This window comes from Ovis aries, chromosome 22 (assembly GCF_016772045.2).
Source record: "Ovis aries strain OAR_USU_Benz2616 breed Rambouillet chromosome 22, ARS-UI_Ramb_v3.0, whole genome shotgun sequence".
NCBI classification, from domain to species: Eukaryota; Metazoa; Chordata; class Mammalia; order Artiodactyla; family Bovidae; genus Ovis; species Ovis aries.
Window position 1 is genome coordinate 15,939,493 of NC_056075.1, and position 24,479 is coordinate 15,963,971.

Consider the following 24,479-nt stretch of genomic DNA (forward strand, 5'->3'; position numbering starts at 1 on the left):
AGCTTTAGCCTCAAGGGGTTGGACGGGTGCAGAGATGCTTCCCATTCTTTCTTAGCGTCTTCTTGCTCTGCTGAAGCAGCTGGGCGTATGTGGTTGCAATGCACCCAAGGCCCGATACCGTCAACCTTTAGGGCAGTTGGGGTGGTAAGAAGAACAACATAAGGACCCTTCCATTTGGGTTCTAGTGCCTTGGTTTGGTGCCTTTTGACCCATACCCAGTATCCTGGGCCAATGTCATGTGAGGGAATAGTTCCCTTATTTTGACCCACATGTATTTCCCGGAGCAGTTTCCAGACACGAGAGTGCACCTTGCTTAAGGCCATCAAGGCCTCTTGGAGTTGCCCCAACGTGGGAGGCAGTAGTTTCTTCCCTTCAAATATTGGACATACGGGGGAGGTCTCCCATACAGAATCTCAAATGGGGTCAGATTAAGTTGATAAGGAGTATTACGCGCACGGAAGAGGGCGAAGGGAAGGAGGGTCACCCAGTCCCCGCCAGTCTCTATAGCCAGTTTAGTTAAAGTTTCTTTTAGAGTCCGATTCATTCTTTCTACTTGCCCTGAGCTCTGTGGACTGTATTCACAATGTAACTTCCATTTAGTCCCCAGGGCTAGGGCAAGGCTCTGAACTATTTGACTCACAAAGGCAGGTCCATTATCAGAGCTGATGGTCACTGGCAGGCCAAACCTGGGAACTATTTTTTCTAAAATCTTTTTTGCCACTATCATCGCGGTTTCTCCCTTTGTAGGAAAAGCTTCTACCCACCCTGAGAAGGTATCCACCAACACTAACAAGTACTGGTAACCATACTTGCCTGGCCCTACCTCGGTGAAATCTATTTCCCAGTGTTGCCCTGGTCCTTCTCCCCGATACCTCAGTCCTGCATGTTGTCCTTTCCCTGGCCTCATCTGTTGACATGCCTTACAAGCATGCACTATGTTCTTTACAGTTGTCTGGTGCTGGGGAAATCGCAGGCGCGCAGTTTGAAAGAGCATCAGAGTCTTCTTTTCTCCCAGATGAGTAGACAAGTGCAAATGCTCACATAGTTGCCGTCCCAACTGAGCAGGGAGTATCAAGTAACCGTCTGAGTCTCGGTACCATCCATCTTTATCTTTTTGAAGGTTGGTGTGTTCTTGGATCCAAGCAAGGTCTGTGGATGAATACTCAGGGGTTGGGGGCAAAGTTTCCATACCTGGAGGTGGAAGTCTGATCGCCAACACAGGGGTGATGAAATCTTTATCAGCTACTTTTCGAGCTGCCAGGTCTGCGGCACGATTCCCTTGTGCCATGGGGCTGTCACCCTTCTGATGTCCAGGTACGTGTACTATTGACACAGCCCGAGGCATCTGTACAGCCTCTAAAAGTCTACGGATTTCAGGCAAGTTTTTAATTTCTTTTCCTTCAGCTGTCAAAAACCCCCATTCCCAATATATCAGGCCCTGGATGTGTACTGTGCCAAAAGCATAGCGACTGTCAGTGAAAATAGTTATTCTTTTTCCTTTGGCTCTCTCTAATGCTTGAATCAGGGCAATTAACTCTGACTTTTGTGCTGAGGTATCCGGGGGAAGGGCCTCTGCCCATATCGTCCGTCCAGAGTCATCTACTACTGCGGCTCCTGCCCGTCTCTGTCCATCTTTTACATAACTGCTGCCATCTGTGAACCATCTTAGCTCACTGTTATCCAGTGGAGTATCGGTTAAGTCCTTTCGCATTGCTGTTACCCCGGCCAGTATCTCATCACAATCATGGAGGGGGCTATTTCCCCCTGGATTGGGCAAAAGAGTGGCCGGATTTAGAGTGCAGGGTGTTTGGAAATGAATCCGTGGGGTGTCAAGTAGCAAGGCCTGGTAGTGCGTCAAGCGGGCATTAGAAATCCATTTACCTGGGGGTTGCTTTAAAACTCTCTCTATGGTATGAGGAGTGTAGACCAAGAGTCTCTATCCATAAGTCAGTTTATCAGCATTGTGGACTAAGAGCGCGGTGGCCACGATGATACAGAGGCAAGGTGGCCATCCGGCTGCCACTGGGTCCAGTCTCTTGGAAAGGTAAGCTACAGGTCGCTTCCATGGTCCCCATCTCTGTGTTAGTACCCCTTTTCTTATCCCCCGCTTTTCATCTACAAATAATTGGAAAGGCTTAGATGGATCAGGGAGGGCAAGGGCAGGAGCCTCTAGCAAGGCTCGCCTGAGCTCTTGGAAGGCCTCTTTCATTGGCTCAGTCCATTTCCAGTCCTTGTTTTCTTTGGTCCCCTCATATAGGGGCCTGGCCTTTTCTGCAAACCCCAAGATCCATAACCGGCAATATCCCACCGTTCCCAGAAATTCTCTCACTTGTCTAGGGTTAGCCAGCTCAGGGATCTGGAGGATGGTTTCTTTCATAGCCTGTGTTAGCCACCTCTGGCCCTGTTTTATCTTATAACCGAGGTATGTAACCTCTTGCTTGGCAATCTGGGCCTTTCTGGCACTAGCCCAGTAACCTAAAGTCCCCAAGGTTTGGAGAAGGTCACCTGTTGCCTCTTGGCACTCTTTTTCTGTAGCCGCCGCCAGCATAAGGTCATCAACATATTGTAATAAAACAATGGTAGGGTGTTCAACCTGATACTCACGGAGGTCTTCGTCCAGGGCCTCATTAAATAACGTGGGCGAGTTTTTGAAACCCTGTGGTAAGCGAGTCCATGTCAGCTGCACAGGGGTCTGACCACCGTCTTCCTGCCATTCGAAGGCAAAGATCTCTTGGCTTGTGGGGGCAAGAGGCAAACTAAAATAGGCATCTTTTAAATCTAAAACAGTGTACCAAAAGTAGTTTGGAGGCAAGTTGCTTAGCAATGTATAAGGGTTAGGAACCATAGGATGAATATCATTCACCCGTTTGTTGACTTCTCGTAGATCTTGAACCTGTCTAAAATCAGTTCCCCCAGGCTTTTTCACAGGCAACAGGAGAGTGTTCCATGGGGACCGGCACCTTTTCAGGACCCCAGCGTCTATGAGGCGTTGTATATGAGGAGTAATTCCTTGTCGAGCCTCCTGACTCATGGAATACTGTCGTACCCTCACCGGGGAAGCACTGGCTTTCAGTTCCACAATGATAGGGGGCCTCTGTTTGGCTAGTCCCATTCCTGCAGTTTCAGCCCAGGCCTGAGGGTATCTTTGAACCCATGGTTGCACTTCGGGGCTTATTGTCGCTGGAGCCTCTGGCAAGTAGAGTCTGTATTCATCTTTTAATGCCAGAGACAAGACCTGAAGAGGATGCCCGGTCCCATCTAAAACCGACACTTGTCCGTGGTCGAAATGAATTTGGGCATTTACTTTAGACAATAAATCCCTTCCCAACAAGGGCGCTGGACACTCAGGTATCACCAGAAAAGAATGGGTCACCTGGTGGGCCCCCAAGTTCACATGCTGTTTTGTAGTCCATCCATATCGTTTAGTCCCGGTTGCTCCCTGCACCCAGCTACTTTTCTTAGACATGGGTCCATCTTTTTGGTTTAAGACTGAGTATTGGGCTCCCGTGTCCACCATGAAGCCAACCGGTTTCCCCTCCACATTTATAGTTACCCAGGACTCAGGGAGGGGCTTCGAGCCCTGACCCCCCTAGTCGCTATCTTCACCCGCGTAGAGGATGTGACTGTCTGGAGAGGGAGTCTCGTTTTTGGGGTTCTTGGGCTCCTCTTTTAGATTTTTCTTGGGGCATTTATCTTTCCAATGTCCAAACTCTTTACAAAACGCACATTGTTTTTTCTCAAGCTTACACCTTGCCGTTTTTTCTTCAGTTTTTGAGTCCAATTTTTTCCCTTTCTGGAACCTATTTTTGTTTTCAACCCCAGCAAAAAATATCTGGGCCAGCTCTTTTTGATTTTTACGGTTTTCTTCAGCTCTACATTCTCTTTCTTCTCTTCTAATGCGGTCCTCTCTCTCTTCTGGGGTCTCTCTATGATTAAAAACCCTCTCGGCTGCCCTCACTAGATCTTGCAAGGATTGTTCATTTAACCTCTCTATCTTTTGTAATTTTTTCTAATATCAGGGGCTTCTTGATTTACAAATGCTAACATAACTGCTGCTCGTGACTCATCTGCCTGTGGGTCCATAGGGGTATACTGTCTAAAAGCTTCCATTATCCTTTCAAGGAAGGCTGCTGGACTCTCATTTGGTTCCTGCCTCACTGAATTTATTTTGGCCAAATTAGTTGGCTTTCTGGCGGCCGCTCTAAGGCCGGCCATAAGAGTCTGACGGTATACCCGGAGACACTCCCTACCTTCAGCGCATTCGAAGTCCCAGTTGGGTCGCACCAAGGGGAACCCCTCCTCAATGAGGTTAGGCTGTATTGTGGGCCTCCCATCCACCCCTGGCACATTCTTTCGAGCTTCCGACAGGATCCACTCTTGCTCTTCTGTAGTGAAAAGCACCTGTAACAGTTGCTGACAATCATCCCAAGTGGGATTATGAGTAAAAAGGATAGACTCTAACAGATCAATAAGACCCTGTGGTTTTTCAGAGAAGGAGGGAGTCTGGGTTTTCCAATTGTACAAATCACTAGTGGAAAAGGGCCAATACTGATATGTCCGCTCTCCACCCTCTCTGGCTGGTCCCCCCCGGACCGGAAATGCGTGAACAGTGGAGGAGGGGACTTCTGGGTCTTCTTCCGCTACATTGGCCATTTCTCTTGTTTTTCCCCCAAGTTCCCTGGGCGGGGCCCCCTTCTCTGGGATGAGCTGAAGGCTTGGTTCTCCTCCTGGCTTCTCCCGATGAAACCTGTGAAAGCAAGGGCGGATGTGGATCCGCATACGGGGGTGGGAACAATTCGGTCTCCAGATCTATCAGATTAGGATACAGAGAAGATTCCTGGAATACTGGCTTTGGTCGATTTTCGTCCTTTTTTTCTTCTTTTTCTTCAGAAGCCTTCATTACTAATACCTGTGAGCTTGGTGAGGTTGGAGTTGGGGAAGAGGGACGGGGAGGTTTAGGAGGAGCGAGAACAAAGGGTTTAAGCCATTCCGGCGGGTTCCTCACTAGATCCTGCCAGACCAGAATGTAGGGAGTCTGATCTGGGTGCCCGGCAGGACTAGGAGTAAACACCCTCTCTTTAACTGCCTGGATAATTTGGGGATTGAAGGTTCCCTCTTGTGGCCATCCGACGTCAAAGGTGGGCCACTCGACAGAACAGAACGTCACCAGTTTGCTCTTCTTTACCAGTAACGAAAGATTCTGAGCTCTAGACTTGAAATCAGAGAAGTGGTTAATCATAAGAGATAAAGGAGTAGAAGCTGTTTGTCCCATGATCACAGAAAAGTACACTGGGAGCCAACAGAGCACACAAAGAGCAGCGCAGACACCACAAATAGACAAACAGATAACAAACACAAGGCGGCCACCGACAATGCACTCAATCTTACCTGCATGTTCACAGAGCCAGCTGCCTACCCAGCACTAAACCAGGCCCAAGCCTTATGCCGACGTAATCCAGTATCAGAGCCAGCTGCCTCCCCAGCACGAAACTAGGCCCCGGCCTTACGCTGACTTGCCTCTGCACTTTACAGCCAGATGCCTCCCCAGTAAGATACTAGGCCCCGGACTTAATCTGGGTTTCTGCAACGTTAGCACCGGTGCTCAGAGCTCTTATCTCCTAATGAGGTTACTCCCTTCTACCAGGAGAGTTGTCCTCCCTGGTGGGACAGAGATCCTGGACGAGCCCCCAGATGTTATGCTCCGAGCCCGTATCTCCGAACCGACCGAGAGAGCAAGTCCACCACAGTATTGCAAACGCAAGAAGGGAGTTTGTTTATTCCTAGCACGCTAGGGCCCAAGTCTCATCCCACACAAGGGAATCTGACAAGAGCCGCGAACAAAGGAGTATGGCGGCTTATATACAGGCAGTTCTTTGTCTCAGTTACAGGAGTAGCTGGCGTTACATGATTGGCCAGGCAGGATGAGCGCATATCCTGTCTCTTTCTGGTAAACATGACTCAGGTCCTAGAGACCGTTGTTTGGTCCCTAACAGGTGGGTGATTCTGTGTTCTGTTAACTCTGACCTTAGCAGTCTTCTCTCTCTCCAGTGATGCCCTTGGCAACATTTCGGGGCAGCCACATCTTTCCTATGGGTGGTGGTTGTCAGTCTTCAGATGAAGAGGGGGGAGATGGTGTGAAGCACAGACAGCCAGGGGGGCTTATGTGTATCTGTGATTGTCATGTGTGTCATATGATTGTCCCATGATGGTACACACAGTGTGGGTATAAATGTGCTTTAATAATGCTCTATCCTGAGGTTTGTGTTCAATTCAGAAATCACAAAGGATAATTTTGAGTCATTTCCTAAAAGAGTTAGAGAACAATATCTTTTCTATAGCAACTGGACATGATGGGAATGATCCTTATGGGTCATGAAACAGTGATATTTGTTATCATTTAATTGGACAGTTTTTATATGTACAGCCTCAAAGACATGTCTGAGAGTCACTTCAGGGCCCAGGCCTATCATTCTGGCAAATAGTAATGACATCTAGGGGTCTATTTTTGGGGGCTCCAAAATCACTGCAGATGGTGACTGGAGCCATGAAATTAAAAGACGCTTACTCCTTGGAAGAAAAGTGATGACCAACCTAGAGAGCATATTCAAAAACAGAGATATTACTTTGCCGACTAAGGTCCATCTAGTCAAGGCTACGGTTTTTCTTGTGGTCGTGTATGGATGTGAGAGTTGGACTGTGAAGAAGGCTGAGCGCCGAAGAATTGATGCTTTTGAGCTGTGGTGTTGGAGAAGACTCTTGAGAGTCCCTTGGACTGCAAGGAGATCCAACCAGTCCATTCTGAAGGAGATCAGCCCTGGGATTTCTTTGGAAGGAATGATGCTAAAGCTGAAACTCCAGTACTTTGGCCACCTCATGCGAAGAGTTGACTCATTGGAAAGGACTCTGATGCTGGGAGGGATTGGGGGCAGGAGGAGAAGGGGACGACAGAGGATGGGATGGCTGGGTGGCATCACTGACTCGATGGACGTGAGTCTGAGTGAACTCTGGGAGCTGGTGATGGACAGGGAGGCCTGGCGTGCTGTGATTCATGGAGTCGCAAAGAGTCGGACACGACTGAGTGACTGAACTAACTAACTAACTAGGGGTTTTAATCATTTACGTATATCTTATTGCAGTTCTCAATTATGGCTTCTCTGTAAATTCAGCACTTTAAAAAATAACTTTACTGTATGTTTGCCTTTGGCAGTGAGCTTTTTCCATTGTAATTTTCCTGTTTCTAGTTGTGGCCTTTCCCTTTTCCTTAGAAAAATCTCTGCTATTTCTTGTAAAGCTGGTTTGGTGGTGCTGAAATTGTATAGCCTTTGCTTATCTGTGAAATTTTTGAGTCTTTATAAATCTGGTAGAGTATTTTTGGATGTGGGTTCTTTCTTTTCATCACGTTAAAAAAATTTGAGTGTATCATGCTGCTTTCTTCTAGCTTGAAGAATTTCTGTTGAAAAGTCAGCTGATAGTGTAATGAGATTGGTGTAAGGTACAAGTACTAATACCAATCTTTGGAGAAGACAGAATTGATGATTTTACAAAGAGATTATGGGATTTGTCTCAGTAATCACAAATTTGATACAAGAGTTAGTACTTCAAGTCCACTTTTTTTTTTTTTTTTAACCAAAGGACATGCTGAGAGAATACTTTTCTTTTGTAACATTGGACTCTAAGGTAGTCATTAATCAAACTGGTTTCTCCTCTTATTTCTAAGTATATGAGAAACAATGTACTAGAAATCAAAATGGAATGGCCCATCTCACACATCCACTATATTTGGAAATAACCATTATATTGTCATACATCTATTCCCAGTAGACGCATGACCCTTCCAGTGTAGAAACATAAATATTGGGCTTTGTTGTTCAATTGCTAAGACATGCCTGACTCTGCAATCCCATGGACTATAGCATGCCAAGCTCCTGTGTCTTCCACTGTCTTCCAATTTTCTTGAATTCGTGTCCATTAAGTTGGTGTTGCTATCTAACCATCTCATTCTCTGCCACCCATTCTCTTTTGCCTTCAGTCTTTCCATCATCAGGGTCTTTTCCAATGAGAATATTGGGAGGCTGATTCTGTTACATGTTTTTATGAATTAGATGAGTGATTAGTTTTATCCAAGGCTGGAGCTACTGAACTAACTGGAGAGAATGGTCTAAGACAGGAGTTGGTAAACTTTTTCTGTATTATTCCAGAGTGTAAGTATTTCAGAACTTGAAGCCTTGAAGTGTCTGATGCTTTTTGTATGTTTTCGTACACTTCTGCTATTATAGCTTGGAAGCAGTCAAGGACATATTAAACAAACAAAAAGGGCTATATTACAAGTCTTTATGGAAGAAGAAACTTAGATTGCATAGAATCCCCATGTGTCAAAAAATATTATTCTTCCTTGATTACTTTCCATTTAAAATGCTTTGTCATTGTCTGTACAAAGGCTATATTTGTACATGGGTTGATATTTGTTAGTATGTAAGACTGTCTAAAAGAATGTTTTGCAATGCTGTGAGATTGATTTGTTAAATTTTTTTTCTTTTTAGTTTATATAAAGAACATTTTCCAGCACAGAGATTCTTCTGAGGTATGTAAGGAGACATCAGAATGATTCTTCTTATTGTTCTTTAATAAGTAAGATGCTCTTTTCCTCTTTTTTTCAGAATTTTAAATTTATTTATTTATTTTGGTAATTTGAAAATATATGTCTAGGTGCAGGAGCTTTTTGATTATGTTTTGCTTTTTTGATATATATTTTGTTAATGTTCCTTAAATTTTCTTAATTGGTGGTTTAGTATGTAATATTAATTTGAGGGAAATTCTCAGTCATTATTGTTTCAAATATTTCTTCTGTTCCTTTATCTCTTTTTTCTCTATTGCCAATCACGAATATGTTACACATTTTGAACTTGTCTCATAGTCCTTGGATATGCTTTTTTTTTTCTCTTTTTTAAAGGTCTTTGGTCTCTTTGCATTGGTGGTTTTTGTTGAAATTTCCTCAAGATTCTTTCTTCAGCTATGTCCAGTTTACCGAGAAGCCCATCAAAGGCTTTCTTTATTTCTGTTACAGTGTATTTATCTCTAGCATTTCTCTTTGATTCATTCTTAGGATTTCTATCTCTTTCCTTACATTCCCCATCTGTTCTTGCATGGTTTCTACTTTATCCATTAAATCCATGAGCAGAAGAATATAATCTTATGTTCTAATCTGATAATTCCACATCCCTGTCATGTCTGGTTTTGATGCTTGCTCTCTCAAATTCTGGTTTTTGCCTTCTGGTATGCCTTGTAATTTCTCGTGGAATGGTGAACATGATGTGCTTGGTGAAAGGAACTGTTACAAATAGTCATTTAGTAAGGTGATGGTGACATGGGAGGAGGGGAAACATTCTATTGTCCTATGAATCGGTCTCATACATTAAATGAAATTTTGCCTCTGGACTGTGAGCTTTACATGTGTTTTTCTCCTTCCTTAGGTGGGAGACAATAGGTTTAGTAGACTAGAGTTGAATATTTTTCTTCCCTCACATGGAATGCTAGAGCTGACTGGATTGAGTATTTCCTTTTCCTTCAGTCAGTTAGGCTCTGATAATACCCCAGCAGGTGAGGCTATTGATTTAGCTAGTTTCTGTTGAGGGCAAGGTTTGTTAAGAATAGAGTGCTCTGATATATTTTAAAAACACTCCTTTTGCCCTTCCCCTGCTGGAAGCATAAAGGATTTTTTTCTCCAGTTATACTTTGAGAACTTGCTAAAACTCCTAGAGATAAATCTCAAAAAAATTTGATGGCCCCTGGAAGATGGGGTCACCCTGTCTCTCAAAGTTGTTCATGCTAACCCTTGAGTGATTTATCTATTACAATTCAGATTTTTCCTTCCCTGATACTTGTTCTCATGGTTCTTTTCACTCACTGAAGCTCCTTTTGGTAAGTCTGACTCCCTGTATTCCCCTGTCAACCTCTCCAATCTAGGGGGCATTGGTGTTCCCTTTGTGCTCAACACTCTTAAGAGTCTTTGAAAAATTTATTTTTCAGTCTGCTCAGCTTTTTAATTGTTTTTAGGAATGGAGTTGAAGCTTCCAAGGTCTTTACATGTAGAACTATCAGATTCATTTTTCTACATTTATAAATTTGTGAATTTTTAATTTTTCATTCTGCTATTGATGTTTAGGGGATTCTCAGGTGGCTCAAACCATAGAGTCTGCCTGCAATGCAGGAGACCCAGGTTCAATCCCTGGGTCAGGAAGATTCCCCTGGAGAAAGAAATGCAACCCACTCCATTATTCTTGCCTGGAGAATCCCATGGACAGAGGAATTTGGCGGGCCATGGGGTTGCAAAGAGTCAGACATGACTTCATTTTCTTTCTTTCCTCTATTAATGTTTAGCCTCATTTTACTGTGGTCAGAGAAGATAAGTTGTATCATTTTTTTAATCTTTTTGAGTTTGTTGAGAATTGTTTATGATCTAACATGTGGAGAATGTGGTATGTACACTGGAGAAGCATGTATATTCTGCTGTTGTTGACTGAAGTTTTCCTTCTATGTCTGTGAGTATAGTTGATTCTAGTGTTCAAGTTTTTATGTTTGCTCACCAATCTTTTGTCTAGTAGTACTATACATTATTGAAAGTTGGATATTGAAGTCTTGCATGATTACTGTAGAACTCTGCATTTATCTTATTGGGTCTTTCAATGTTTGCTTCATATATTTTGGGGGCTCTGTTGCTTGATGAATACATATTTATAATCATATAACTTCTTGATGAATTCACCTTTTTAGTCAGTATAAAGGATCCCATTCTTATTTTTTCTCTTTAAACTATTTTTGATAATTTTTTTCTAATATCAATATAGCCAGTCTAGCTTTATTTGGCTACTCATAGCTTACAAAATCTCTTTCCTTCTTTCTCATTCAATATATTTGTATTTTAGCATCTCAAGTGAGTTTCTTTTACAACATACAGGGTTTTTTTGTTGAGAATAGTTGACCTGTAACATGTACAGTCATATAACAATTAGTTATAGCTGTACCATATAATGATTCCATATTATACAAAATGATTACTACAATATGTATAATTAACATTTATTACCACACATAGTTTTAGATTTTTTGCTTATAAATCTTAGGATTTACTCTCAGCAATTCAAATAGGCAGTATGTTATTAACTACAGTCATCATGCTGTGTATTACATCACCAGGACTTATTTATTTTATAACTGGACATTTGTACCTTTGATTCCCTTCATTCATTTTGACCTCTTCTCCCTTCGCTGGTAGCTACCAATGTGTTCTCTCTGAGATCAAGTTTTTAGAATATTTCACGTATAAATTTGATCACATGGTATTTGTCTTTCTGTATCTAATTTATTTTACTTAGCATAATAAATACAAGGCCCATCCATCTTGTCACAGATTGCAGGATTTCCTTCTTTTATATATGTAGTGAAATATTTCTATACACAGTTTAAAATTTTATTCCTTCAATATCTGTCTTAAATTGTGAGTTTCAATCAAAGAGATCAGTAATACTAAGGATTTATTTCTGCCCTATAATTTTTTCCTCTAATGTATTTTTAAGTTTTGCTTCTCAATTCCTTCAGTATAGCCTTATTTTTGTTTGATCAACTTTTTTCTAGTGTACCTTTTTAATTTCCATTCAAATTTTTTGTGTATTTTAAAATTAACGTTTCAGTACTTATAAAAGAGATTATTGTTGCCATTCTAAATTCATAACAATTCAGTGTGAACTGATTCCTCAGTAGCTTCAAATCACATACAGTAACTCTGCTCCAATTCAACTTCACCCCCTTATTTCATTGGTGTACAAAATTATATCTCTATATTTTGTACCTAGAATCATCTATTTATAATGATTTTTAAAATAAACTTTTACATAATTTAGAAAATGAAATGAGGCTTTTCTGCTAGAATACAATAGAAGCAGTGACAGATTTCTTCTTCTTGGTATCTAAAATCACTGGATGGTGACTGCAGCCATGAAAGCTATGACCAACCTAGATAGCATATTAAAAAGCCGAGCCATTACTTTGCCATGTAGTCAAGGCTATGGTTTTTCCAGTAGTCATGTATGGACATGACAGATGGACAATAAAGAAGGCAGAGTGCTGGAGAATTGATGCTTTCTAACTGTGGTGCTGGAGAAGGCTCTTGAGAGTTTTTTGGATAGCAAGGAGATCAAGCCAGTCAATCTTAAAGGAAATCAACTCTGAATATTCATTGGAAGGACTGATGATGAACCCAAAGCTCCAGTACTTCGGCCACCTCATTGGAAAAGACCCTGATGCTGGGAAATAGTGACAGCAGAAGGAAAGAAGGGTCACAGAGGATAAGATGATTGGAGGATGAATCATCTCAGAGGATAAATGGTATCACTGATTTAGTACACACGAACTTGTGCAAATTCCAGGAGATGGTGAAAGAGAGGGAAGCCTGGTGTACTGCAGTCCTTGGAGTCCCAAAGAGTCGGAAACGACTTGGTGACTGAACAACAACGATAGTGGTTTTTGCTTTTCTATTTGCCTACATGCTTATTTTTAACAAGGAACTTTATCAATCTGGCTTTGAATTATCATCTTCTATCTTTGGTTTTGTTAACCAGGAACACTTTAGCCTTTATTTTAGGGTGTCCTATATCTCCTATTTTATGGAGGGATAGTTTTGCCACATACAAAAGTCTTGGTGGACATAATTACCTTCAAGATTTAAAATATATCTTTCCACTGATTTTTGGCCTCTACAGTTTCTGTGGAAAACATGAAATGTTATCATATTGATGATCCTTTGTATATGACAAGTTACTATTCTCTTGATGCTTTGAACATTCTCTCCTTTGCTTTGGCTTTTGACAGTTTTATTAAAATATGCCTTACTGTGAGTCTGTTTGGTTTTATCTTTCTTGGAGTTTGTTTAGCTTTTTGAATTTATAGATTCATGTACTTTGCAAAATTTTGGAAGTTTTCAGTCATTCTTATTTCAAATACTTATTCCTTCCCGATCTCTCTTCTGGGACTTTATAAAGTGGATGTTAGTACAATTGATTGAGTTCCATGGGTCCTTTAGGATCTATTAATTTTTCTTTATTATTTTTTCTTTCTGATAACCACACTGCAAATTTTTATTCTTTCTTCAGGCTTGCTGTTTCTTTCTTGAGTTTCCCATTGTCTACTATTCAAACTTTGGTAAATTTAAAAATTTGGTTTTTTAGCTGTTAGTGGTCCATGCTTCTTCCTTTTTTGTATACTTTGTAACTTTTTAATTAAATTATTTCTAGGAAAAGCACAATCAAGAACTGGCATATACTGTTGAAAACTTGGCAAACACTATATTGGATTTGTTTATAGCTGGGACAGAGACGACAAGCACCACACTGAGATATGGGCTCCTCCTCCTGCTGAAACACCCTGAGGTCACAGGGTGACCTGCCAAAACACCACAGGTCACATGGTGGGCAGGGTGATTTCAGAAGAGATGAGAGAAAGATGCTTGAATGTATTCCACCTTGTTTCTCTCAGGAGACTATTTAAGTCTCTGAGCAGCTTCATTGTTTTCAAATTTAATGACGGGATAGTAATGTGACATCTTTACATAATATAAGAAGACGACTAAGAGAAGTGAAGACTCTGTGAATGGTAAGAACATCAACACAGCAGCATCTGAATTTCATGGGAGGTCATGTGTAGCAGGCATGGCCAGCATCAATTGACCTGGAGCTGCATATTGGTTTTATTATGGAAATGTAACTGTGATGTACCTTCATTCTGAAAATGCGATGTTCCAAACACCAGTGTCTGAGGACTACTCAGTTCAATCCTAGTTTGGAGAGCCAAGATCCTACGTGCTGTGGAGGGTTGCTAAAAATAAAAACAAAACAAAACAAAAAAATAAAGCCAGTGTTGGGGAAATGGAAATGCTCCTTATTGAAGCATAACTAGAAATCATAGAACTTTAATGAAGCTGCCTGATATAATTTCCACAGTCTAAGAGGTTCTCTAAAGAGTTAGATTGACAATAAATTGGCTTAAGATATTTATGTAAAGAAATTGTACTAGTCCATTTGTTCCTTTTCAGAAAAGTGGTTATTGCTAAAAAAAAATGCGTTTTGAGGAGCCAAGAATTTTATCTTTCACAAGAACTTTTTGTTGGAAATTAATTTTTAAAGGCTTATGGTTACGCATCATGGTTTAGAAACATACATTACCTTGATTAGTGTCAGACTAGCCCTGAAATGATTATATCATAAAAGAATTAGCCTTTTAAAGTTGGAAAAGAGGAGGTAAAGAAGCAGCCAACAAATATTCAACAAATTTCTGAAACACAGAGGGCATACTGAGGGGTGACAATGAAGACAGTAGAGAGGATGGAGTAGTTGTTCAATCACCAACTTGTGTCCAGCTCTTTGCAACTCCATGGACTGCAGCATGTCAGGCTACCCTGTCCTTCAGTATCTCCCAGAGTTTGTTCAAATTCATATCCATCGAGTCCGTGATGCTATCTACCCATCCCATCTTCTGCTGCTCCTCTCTCTTTTTGGCCTCAATCTTTCCCAGCATCAGGGTCTTTTCCAATGAGTTGGCTCTTCGCATCAGGTAGCCAGAGTATTGAAGCTTCAGCTTCAGCATCAGTCCTTCCTTTTAATATTCAGGGTTGATTTCCTTTAGGGTTAACTGGTTATATCTCCTTGTAGAGTCCCTTGGACTCTCAAGAGTCTTCTCCAGCGCCACAATTCAAAACCGTCAGTTCTTCAGTGTTCAGCCTTCTTTATGGTCCAACTCTCACCTCCATACGTGACTACTGGAAAGGACATACCTTTGACTATATAGAATTTTGTCGGCAATGTGATGTCATTTGGTTTGTCATAGTTTGTCATAGTTTTCTTTCCAAGAAGCAAGTGTCTTTTAATTTCGTGGGTGCAGTCACCATCTGCAGTGATTTTGGAGCCTAAGAAAATAAAATCTGTCACTACTTTCACTTTTCCCCCTTCTATTTGCCATGAAGTGATGGGACTGGATTCCATGATCTTAGTTTTTTGAAGGTTGAGTTTTAAGCTGACGTTATCACTCTCCCCTTTCACCCTCATCAAGAAGTTCTTCAGCTCCTCCTCACTTTCAACCATGAGAGTGGTATCATCAAATGAGGAGAAGTCATTTATGTTCTTTTAGTCCTTAAGTTTCTGAATTTAGAAGTACCTAGTTTCAAAAAAGATGGAGGGAGACAAAGGCTGATAAAAGTAGCTCTCCCAGCCATGAGTCTTTGATAACTCTTTTTATCAGGTAACTTTGATTCTCCAATAGGATGAGAGAGGTTTACTATCTAGAGAAATGGAATCTAACAGGCCCTACACTCAGGACGCTTGGCAGAGACAGGGGAAAAGAGTGAGGTCACAGCGTAGAGGAAAGATTAGGGAAGAATCCACATCTTGATTTCAAAGATTCTTAGTTCCTTTCTCCATTCTGCTTCTTGAAATTCAGCTGCCAGAGAAAAACTCCAGAGAGTGAGCACTCTGGAGAAAAGACCTCCAAGTTTTGCCACCTAGACAGAAAATTATTTTAACATGTCTCACAGAGTGAATGAAATAAAAACATCCTTCCCAAGACGCAGGGTCATGAAATTTCAGAACACCGGGATGAAAGAGAAAATCACAAAAACTTTCTGAGAGATGTAGCAGATCACAGATATTAGAGTTCACAACAGCATCAGAATTCAAGAGTAACTATCAAACTGAGCATTAATTTTTAAAGGGTGTTTTCTGTCTTGTATGCTTGTCACAGTTTTTATCCACTCTTTTCCCTTTCTCATCCAGATGCCTGAGTCATGTCGAGGAAGTCATGGGCTCCAGGGATTTGAAAAGCTCATGAAGGAGAGTGAAAGTGTCAGGGCTATTGCTACATAGCAAGCCTGGAAAATATCCACATCTAAATGGATTAGGTGGATAAAGAAGGTGTGAGGGGAGACACCAAGAGCAAAAGAGAGGTGATGGAGTATCTGTGGTTTCTGCATAATAAGTAAATTATTATTAGGAGTTTGAAACATCTGCTTCCATGTTAGAAAATAATCCTAAATCAAGATACAGAATTGTTTGAATTGAACTAAAATAATATGGTTAGGTCCAAGAAAGTACCAAAAAGGAACATAATCATAATTGTCTTACCAGGAAGCAATGTTTATTTAGTCAGAATGCTGTTAGAGTGAATATTCTAACAGCCAAAAATTGTGATGTAAATATATTTGGGAAATGGACTACGGGGATTTGTGTGTGTGTTTGTGTGTGTGAGTGTGTGAAATTGTATGAGTGTGGGATGGAGATGTAAATTCTCAACTCTCATGCCAGGACATCAGATTATTGTTTTACAATTTGCAAGTTAAAAATAGAAACAAAGAGTCATTATTTAGAAATAGGACGTGAATTTCAGAAGAAACTGCTAAAATGCTCAAGGTGGTGGCATTTGGCAATAGGAGGATAAAGTGATTACCATTGTAAACTATTCATGCAAAATACACAAATACAATAAAACACATATAAGTTAAATTTTAACCTGTATCATTTTGATATAAAATTAATATTTTATTCTTGTTTGTTTTTTGAAGGACAATATTTTTAAATTAATTTATTTTAAATGGAGGCTTATTACTTTACAATATTGTGGTGGTTTTTGCCATACAATGACATGAATCAGCCACAGTCTTACATGTGTCTCACATCACAACCACCTCCCCCCCCCCACCTCCCTCCCCAATCCATCCCTCTGGGTTGTCCCACTGCACCGGCTTTGAGTGCCCTGTTTCGTGCTTCAAACTTGGACTGGTGATCTATTTCACATATAGTAATATACATGTTTCAATGCTATTCTCTCAAATCTTCCCACCCTCACCTTCCCCCAGAGTCCTAAAGTTCTTTACATCTGTGTCTTTTTTGCTGTCTCGCATACAGGGTTATCATTACCATCTTTCTAAATTCCATATATATGCGTTAGTATACTGTATTGGTGTTTTTCTTTCTGACTTACTTCACTCTGAATAATAGGCTCCAGTTTCATCCACCTCATTAGAACTGATTCAAATGTGTTCTTTTTAATGGCTGAGTAATACTCCATTGTGTATATGCACAACAACTTTCTTATCCATTCGTCTGCCAATGTAATTTTTTGACTTTATGTTCTGTTTATACTTGAAACATTCCACCATTTGTCTTTGTTTTATCATGTATGCTAATATAGAGATATGTATAGATGTATCTTAAGCCAGGCTTGTAAGAGACTTATATGTGTCTGTACCCTCTCTATGTTTAGGTTTGTTTGTGGTCTTGTAGTTTACATGTATAATGATGTTGAAAGTGAAAGAAAGTGTTAGTCATTCAATTGTGTCCCTTTGCGACCCCATGGGCTGTAGCCCACCATGCTCCTCTGTCCATAGGATTTTCCAGGAAGGAATGCTAGAGTGAGTAGCCCATTTCCTGCTCCATGGCATCTTCCCAAACCAGGGATAGAACCCAGGTCTCCTACATTGCAGGCAGATTCTTTAACATCTGAACCACTAGGGCAGTCCATAATGCTGTTGGGACACCTTCATAATGCCTCATGTATCCCTGAATTGGTATGGAATACGGGTGTGCATTTTCCTCTTTCTCCATCCTTCTTACTTATCTCTTATCAGCTAAGGTCCAGGGAGAGATTGACCGAGTCATTGGCAGACACCGGAGCCCCTGCATGCAGGACAGGAGCCACATGCCCTACACGGATGCCGTGATCCATGAGATCCAGCGATACATTGATCTGATCCCCACCAGTCTTCCCCATGCAGTGACCCATGACATTAAATTCAGAAACTACCTCATCCCCAAGGTAAGACTGGTTTCTCTTATACTGACCTCATTGGTTTCATAGTTCCTATTTACAGAGTATGGGTGAAACCCTCGATGAACACAAGGTGAGAGAAAAAATAGTCTTGTGTGTGGTGGCTTGATGGGTTGTGTGTTGTTTCCAGCTTAACCTGTAAAACTTTGTGACAGATTTTGACAGGTAGCAGTGCAAGACTTCCGCATTTTTTGTTTCTTTTATATTGTTTGTCTAACCATAGCTGTCCACATTTCCAACTGAATGTTAGTATCAATTTGTCCATTTACCAAAATACTCTGCAGGGATTTTCTTTTAAAATGGTGACATTTTAGATCAATTTAGAAAGACTGAATATCATGATATGAACATGATATAGTCTCCCTGCTTTAAAGGGCTTTCTGTAGTGTTTTTCAATAATTTATTCCAGGCATTGGCTTGAATATTTTGGGGATAGTTTTCCCAAGGTGGTTATTGTAGTTATAAATTTTTAAATGCCTTTTCCATTTTTATATCTAATATCAAAATATAACTTATTTTATCATTTTTATGACCTTATATATAGCAAACTTGCTAAATTTAAAATCATTTCTGAAAATTTCTCTCTAGTTAATTGCAATTTCTATATAAATTATCCTGCTATCTGGGTTAATATCTTTGTATCATCCTTTATTTATTTCTGATCTGAAGGAGAGTTGAGATTAACATATCACTATTGGGAATGATGTTTTATGGACCTTTTGTTGTTGTTTTTTTTTTTTTAATCAAATTAGCAAAGTTTGCCTGGTGGCCTAGTGGTAAAATAATCCTGTTACCAGTACAGGAGATGCAGGAAAACCAGTTCAATCTCTGGGTCAGAAAGCTCCCGTGGAGAAGGAAATGGCAACCCACTCCAGTATTCTTGCCTGGAAAACCCTGCCACAGGAGCCTGGTGGGCTACAGTCCATGGGGACAAAAAGTGTTGGACGTGACTGAGCTGGAGCATGGACAGCATATATTTGGTAGACCATACCAGGTTGTTTTAGTTAATGCAGAATTCAGGTTAAATCATTGATAAGCCAGAATGATTTTACTATATTGCAGTATGTGAAAATTTCTTCAATTAATAACACTTATGTATCCATATCCAACCATCCATCAAAGCCTCCTTACTTCAGTATGCAGGCCTCAATAACAGTGATTATTGTATACAGAGGAATAATAGCATGTGTACACAGGTGTTATCACTGAAACAATGATATTATCTAATACACTGGTTAAGCTTAAAATATCCCAATTTTCTTGGAATAACTTTTCTATTTTTTTTTCCTTTGTAAATGAGGTGAGGGTCCATACTATCACTTATTCCATTATTATTTGTTATGCAGTGCTGCTCACATGATAAAGTGGTATTTGCCAGATTGCTCCAGAGCAGAGGTCCTTTTTTTTACATTTAATACACCAAAATCTATTGCATGGTACATTAGGGCTTTGAGAGTATAGTGTTTCTTAATCATTTACCCAACAGTTTTAGCTTTGCTAGCAAAACTTGTTTAAACTGATGATACTAACCTGATTGATATGAAATGATTTTTTTAGTTTTATCATTCTTCCTGTGTTTCAAATCTAGGATTAATCTGTGATGACATCTACTGTATTTTTGTTAAATAATTTTTATTTATTTATTTATTTATTTTTGGCTGTGTTGGGTCTTTTTTGCTACACATGGGCTTTACTCGAGTTGTGGCGAGTGGGGGTTCATCTTCATTGCAGTGCATGGGCTTCCCATTTTGCATGACTTCTATTGTGGAGCATGTGCTCTAGGGCCCAAGGGCTTCACCAGTTGTGGCGATTTGGCTCAATAGTTGTGGTTCCCAGGTTCTAGAGCACAGGTTCAGTAGTTTGGTGCCTTGGCTTATCTGCTCCACAGCATGTGGGATCTTCTTGGACAGGGTTGAACCTGTGTCTCCTGCATTGGCAAGTGGATTCTTTACCAATGAGCTACCAGAGAAGCCCTACCATAAATTTTTAAATAAGTACAGATTGTCTACATGGCAAGGGTAAACACTAATATTTGTTACCATACTTATTATCACAGAAAATCATATATCCATTTATAAAAACACTGTGAACAGGTAACTCCAGATCTCTCTAGCTCAATAGGGACTTCCATTTTAAACCATAATCCAAATATGAGATAAGTGAGAATTGAAATGATAAAGTATCTGGTGGGAACAGACACTAGTATCCAAATATGGTGATTAGCAGATTGGATTCATAAGGTCTGACACCCTAGGACCCAGATACCAAGGTTTTCAGATGCTGTTGAAGTTCACTTTAGCAGCATCACTGCCACTAGTCTTAAAGTTATCCTTGTTTTTATATGTTCTGTCTGCATCAAAATACCACTGCCTTTCTTTGGAGTTAGGATTCCTTATTATTAATCCTTAGAATGGACTAAATGATTTGCAGCATTTCTTCTAGCTTCCTGACTTCTCCATAGTTTAGTTTATCTTCATCTGTTCTTTCCAGGGCACAAATATATTAACATCACTGACTTCTGTGCTACATGATGGCAAAGAATTCCCCAACCCTGAGGTATTTGATCCTGGCCACTTCCTGGATGAGAGTGGCAACTTTAGAAAGAGTGACTATTTCATGGCTTTCTCTACAGGTAATAATTTTTTTTCCCCTCAATCCTTTAGAGGACAAGATACCTTCTAAGGATCAGTTGGGAGTTACATAGTAATCCTGTGGGGCTGGTAGAAATGCTTTCTCCATGATGAGGGACAGTAATCCCAATGCCCACGCATTTTCCCTCCCCATGAGACATCGTCATTATTGGGCTAGATTACTGGAGCTTTGGAGAGGTGACCCAGTTATTTCAAACCTAGAAATAAAACTTGAGCTGGAACCTGAAAATGTAAGAGAACCATATCTTAGCCAAAAAGAACCGTGTGTTATAAAACCTCAAGGTGTGTTGGAGGCTGATGAAGAGTAGGTATACTTAGTGCAGAGAAGAGACGCTGTGAAGAATGGAAAGAAACATGTGGGACTACTAAATTAGGATCAGAAAATGTAGCCAGTATATGTGACTTTCTAGAAAAAGATGGATAGAAACTTGAAAATATGAAATTGTGGCTATAATATGTGAATAATTTAATAAAGTGTTTGGAATAGTCAGTAAATATTTGTTGAAAGAGTGATATTTTATTTGCTATGGTAAGATGTCAGGTGGATAGCATATGTGTCCACCTTTTGTCCATCAGTCTCCCTAGTCATCCTGCTTTCCATCCATCCATTCAAACATTCATCAAATGGCTAAGTAAATAATCTCCCCACTCCAGTACTCTAGCCTGGAAAATCCCATGGACGAAGGAGCCTGGTAGTCTGCAGTCCATGGGGTCGCTAAGAGTCGCACATGACTGAGCAACTTCACTTTGACTTTTCACTTTCATGCATTGGAGAAGGAAATGGCAACCCACTCCAATATTCTTGCCTAGAGAATCCCAGGGATTGGGGGGGGGGGTGCTGGTGGGCTGCCATCTATGGGGTCGCACAGAGTCAGACACGACTGAAGCAACTTAGCAGCAGCAGCAGCAACAGCCAGAAAGACAGAGTTCAAGGAATATGTACTCTCTGTGTTTGTTATTTTCAGGAAAATGTATTTGTTTGGGAAAGGGCCTGGCCCACATGGAGCTGTTTTTATTCCTGACCACAATTTTACAAAAATTTAACTTGAAATCTGTGGTTGACCCAAAGGACCTCGACATCACCCCAGTTGTCAATGGGTTAGTTTCTTTGCCACCGTTTTACCGGCTTTGTTTAATTCCTGTGTGAAGAATGTTATATCATCTGGCTTCTTCAGTGATGTTGTCTTCAACTCCCTCTCATCTGCGGCATCATTCACCTGCTTCCCCTCATCTTCCTGGAGACTGCCTGCTCTGACCTCTCTTCATTCATTGTGCAATTTCACTGCAGAAATGTATCTGCTGTTCTTCATACTCTGTAACATCTGTATTGGGTTCCAGATAATGCACATAATTATCTGATGTTGAATAGTTCTACATGCATAGGACTATATACTCTAGCCAAATAAAACAAGATTACTCTCTGTACAATGCAGAGCTATTTCTGCTATGCCTGTTTCTAATAAAACACATATCTTGGTAAGCCATAATGAAGCTTTCCTTCTTTTGTGCATATTGCAGATAAGGGAGGAAAGAAAAAAGAGGCAAAGATGTCACATGGTCCTCATATGCACAGAGAAAGACAGAGGGAATGAGAGTAGAAAAGCTCCCTTGGCAGCATGTTACCATGAGTTACTTGAGGTTTGGACTTGAAAGTGAAAGAAATTGTTTTCAGGAGCATCTTCATCCTATAGGGATTATGGAGATCACTGAGTGTTGTTTAGTTGCTCAGTAATGTCCAGCTCTTTGCAACTCCATGGACTGTGGCCCAGGCGCCTCTGTCCATGGGATATCTCAGCCAGGAATACTGGAGTGAGTTGCCATTTCCTTCTCCAGGGGTTCTTCCCCACCCAGGGATTGAACCCTGATATCCTACTTTGGCAGGCAGATTCTTTACTGCCATGTCACAAGGGAAGCTCAAAGTCAAAGTAAGCCAGGAAAACTACAATTGAAAATCAGAATAGAAATCAATGAGATTGTATAAAGGAAATCACTAGATAGAATCAAAGAAACCAATGCTAGTTCTTTGAAAATTTGAATATAATTGATATATCTGTAGCTAGATTACCCTCAAAAACATGATGGACATGAGTTTGAGTAGGTTCAGGCAGTTGGTGATGGACAGGGAAGCCTGGTGTGCTGCAGTCCGTGGGGTTGCAAAGAGTCAGACCTGAATGAGTGACTGAACTGAAATGAACTGAACTGAATCCTCAAAAAGCTATAAGACAGAAATTACAGAAGTTATCATTGAAATGGGAAGTCATCTCTTTAATGCCATGCACATAAAAAAGATAAGGAAAGAGTATTCTGAATGGCTCTATGTCCACCAATTTGATGTCTTAATTGAAACGGGTCAATTTCTTAAGTACACAGTCTGACAAAATGTACACAAGGAATAACATCTGTAATGTGACGTTATAGGAAGTGCTAAACTACACTTTCCCCTGTGGCCATATTGATTCAAAGCAACATGAACAAATTCTTTTTGTAAAAAAAAAAAACAATCTGGAAACCAGTAGAAAGATTTATGTTCTCTTAGTGAGTGTGAATTCAGCTACATCAAAACCAGAAGGAAAGACAAGGACAGAGGCTCACAAGTTCAACAGCAAATTAGAAGGACTATACATCATAGCTATTCAGGATTTATCCCTGTCATGAAGGACTGCTTCAACATACAAAATTCAGTGTGATATACAACATTGCCACAACAAAGAATAAAAATCACATGATTTTTCTCAACAGATGTAGTAAAAGCATTTGACAGCCTTCAACAAGCTTTCATTACAAAAAACCTCAACAGACTAGGAATAATAAGTCCATATGAAGACCAGTACTTAGAATCATAGACTTCAAAAAGCTGAAAACTCTTTCTCTAAGCTCTGGAGCAAGGAAGGATGTCCACTCTCACCACTGATACATGACATCATATTAGAAATCATGGTTAGAGAAATTAGAAAAAGAAGTAAAAGGCATTCAAATCAGAAGGAAGAGCTAGTATTATATCTGTTCACAGATGACATGCTCTTATATGAAGAAAACCATAAAGATTCCGTGGTAAAATCCTGGTAAGAACTAATAAATGAAACACTTTATAACACCATACACAAAAATAAACTCAAAATGGATTAAAGATCTAAATGTAAGACCAGAAAGTATAAAACTCCTAGAGGAGAACATAGGCAAAACACTCTCCGACATACATCACAGCAGGATCCTCTATGACCCACCTCCCAGAATACTGGAAATAAAAGCAAAAATAAACAAATGGGACCTAATTAAAACTGAAAGCTTCTGCACAACAAAGGAAACTCTAAGCAAGGTGAAAAGACAGCCTTCAGAATGGGAGAAAATAATAGCAAATGAAGCAACTGACAAACAACTAGTCTCGAAAATATACAAGTAATTCCTGCAGCTCAATTCCAGAAAAATAAATGACCCAATCAAAAAATGGGCCAAAGAACTAAATAGACATTTCTCCAGAGAAGACATATAGATGGCTAACAAACACATGAAAAGATGCTCAACATCACTCATTATCAGAGAAATGCAAATCAAGACCACAATGAGGTACCATTTCACACCGCTCAGAATGGCTGCTATCCAAAAGTCTACAAGCAATAAATGCTGGAGAGGGTGTGGAGAAAAGGGAACCCTCTTACACTGTTGGTGGGAATGCAAACTAGTACAGCCACTATGGAGAACAGTGTGGAGATTCCTTCAAAAACTGGAAATAGAACTGCCTTATGACCCGACCCAGCTATCCCACTGCTGGGCATACACACCGAGGAAACCAGAATTGAAAGAGACACATATACCCCAATGTTCATCATAGCACTGTTTATAATAGCCAGGACATGGAAGCAACCTAGATGTCCATCAGCAGATGAATGGATAAGAAAGCTGTGGTACATATACACAATGGAGTATTATTCAGCTGTTAAAAAGAATACATTTGAATCAGTTCAA

General features: G+C 40.4%; 1 protein-coding gene across 1 annotated transcript; it reads left to right on the forward strand.

Annotated features, from left to right (window-relative positions):
• The first annotated feature begins 6,092 nt into the window (after positions 1–6,092).
• LOC121816014 (cytochrome P450 2C42-like) lies at positions 6,093–22,003 on the forward strand. Its single transcript, XM_042238525.2, has 5 exons — positions 6,093–8,628; positions 13,287–13,429; positions 15,816–17,853; positions 20,356–20,497; positions 21,482–22,003. Exons 3-5 carry the CDS (start codon positions 17,608–17,610, stop codon positions 21,661–21,663), a joined length of 570 nt encoding a protein of 189 aa, XP_042094459.1. The 5' UTR covers positions 6,093–8,628; positions 13,287–13,429; positions 15,816–17,607; the 3' UTR covers positions 21,664–22,003.
• The last annotated feature ends 2,476 nt before the right edge of the window (positions 22,004–24,479 follow it).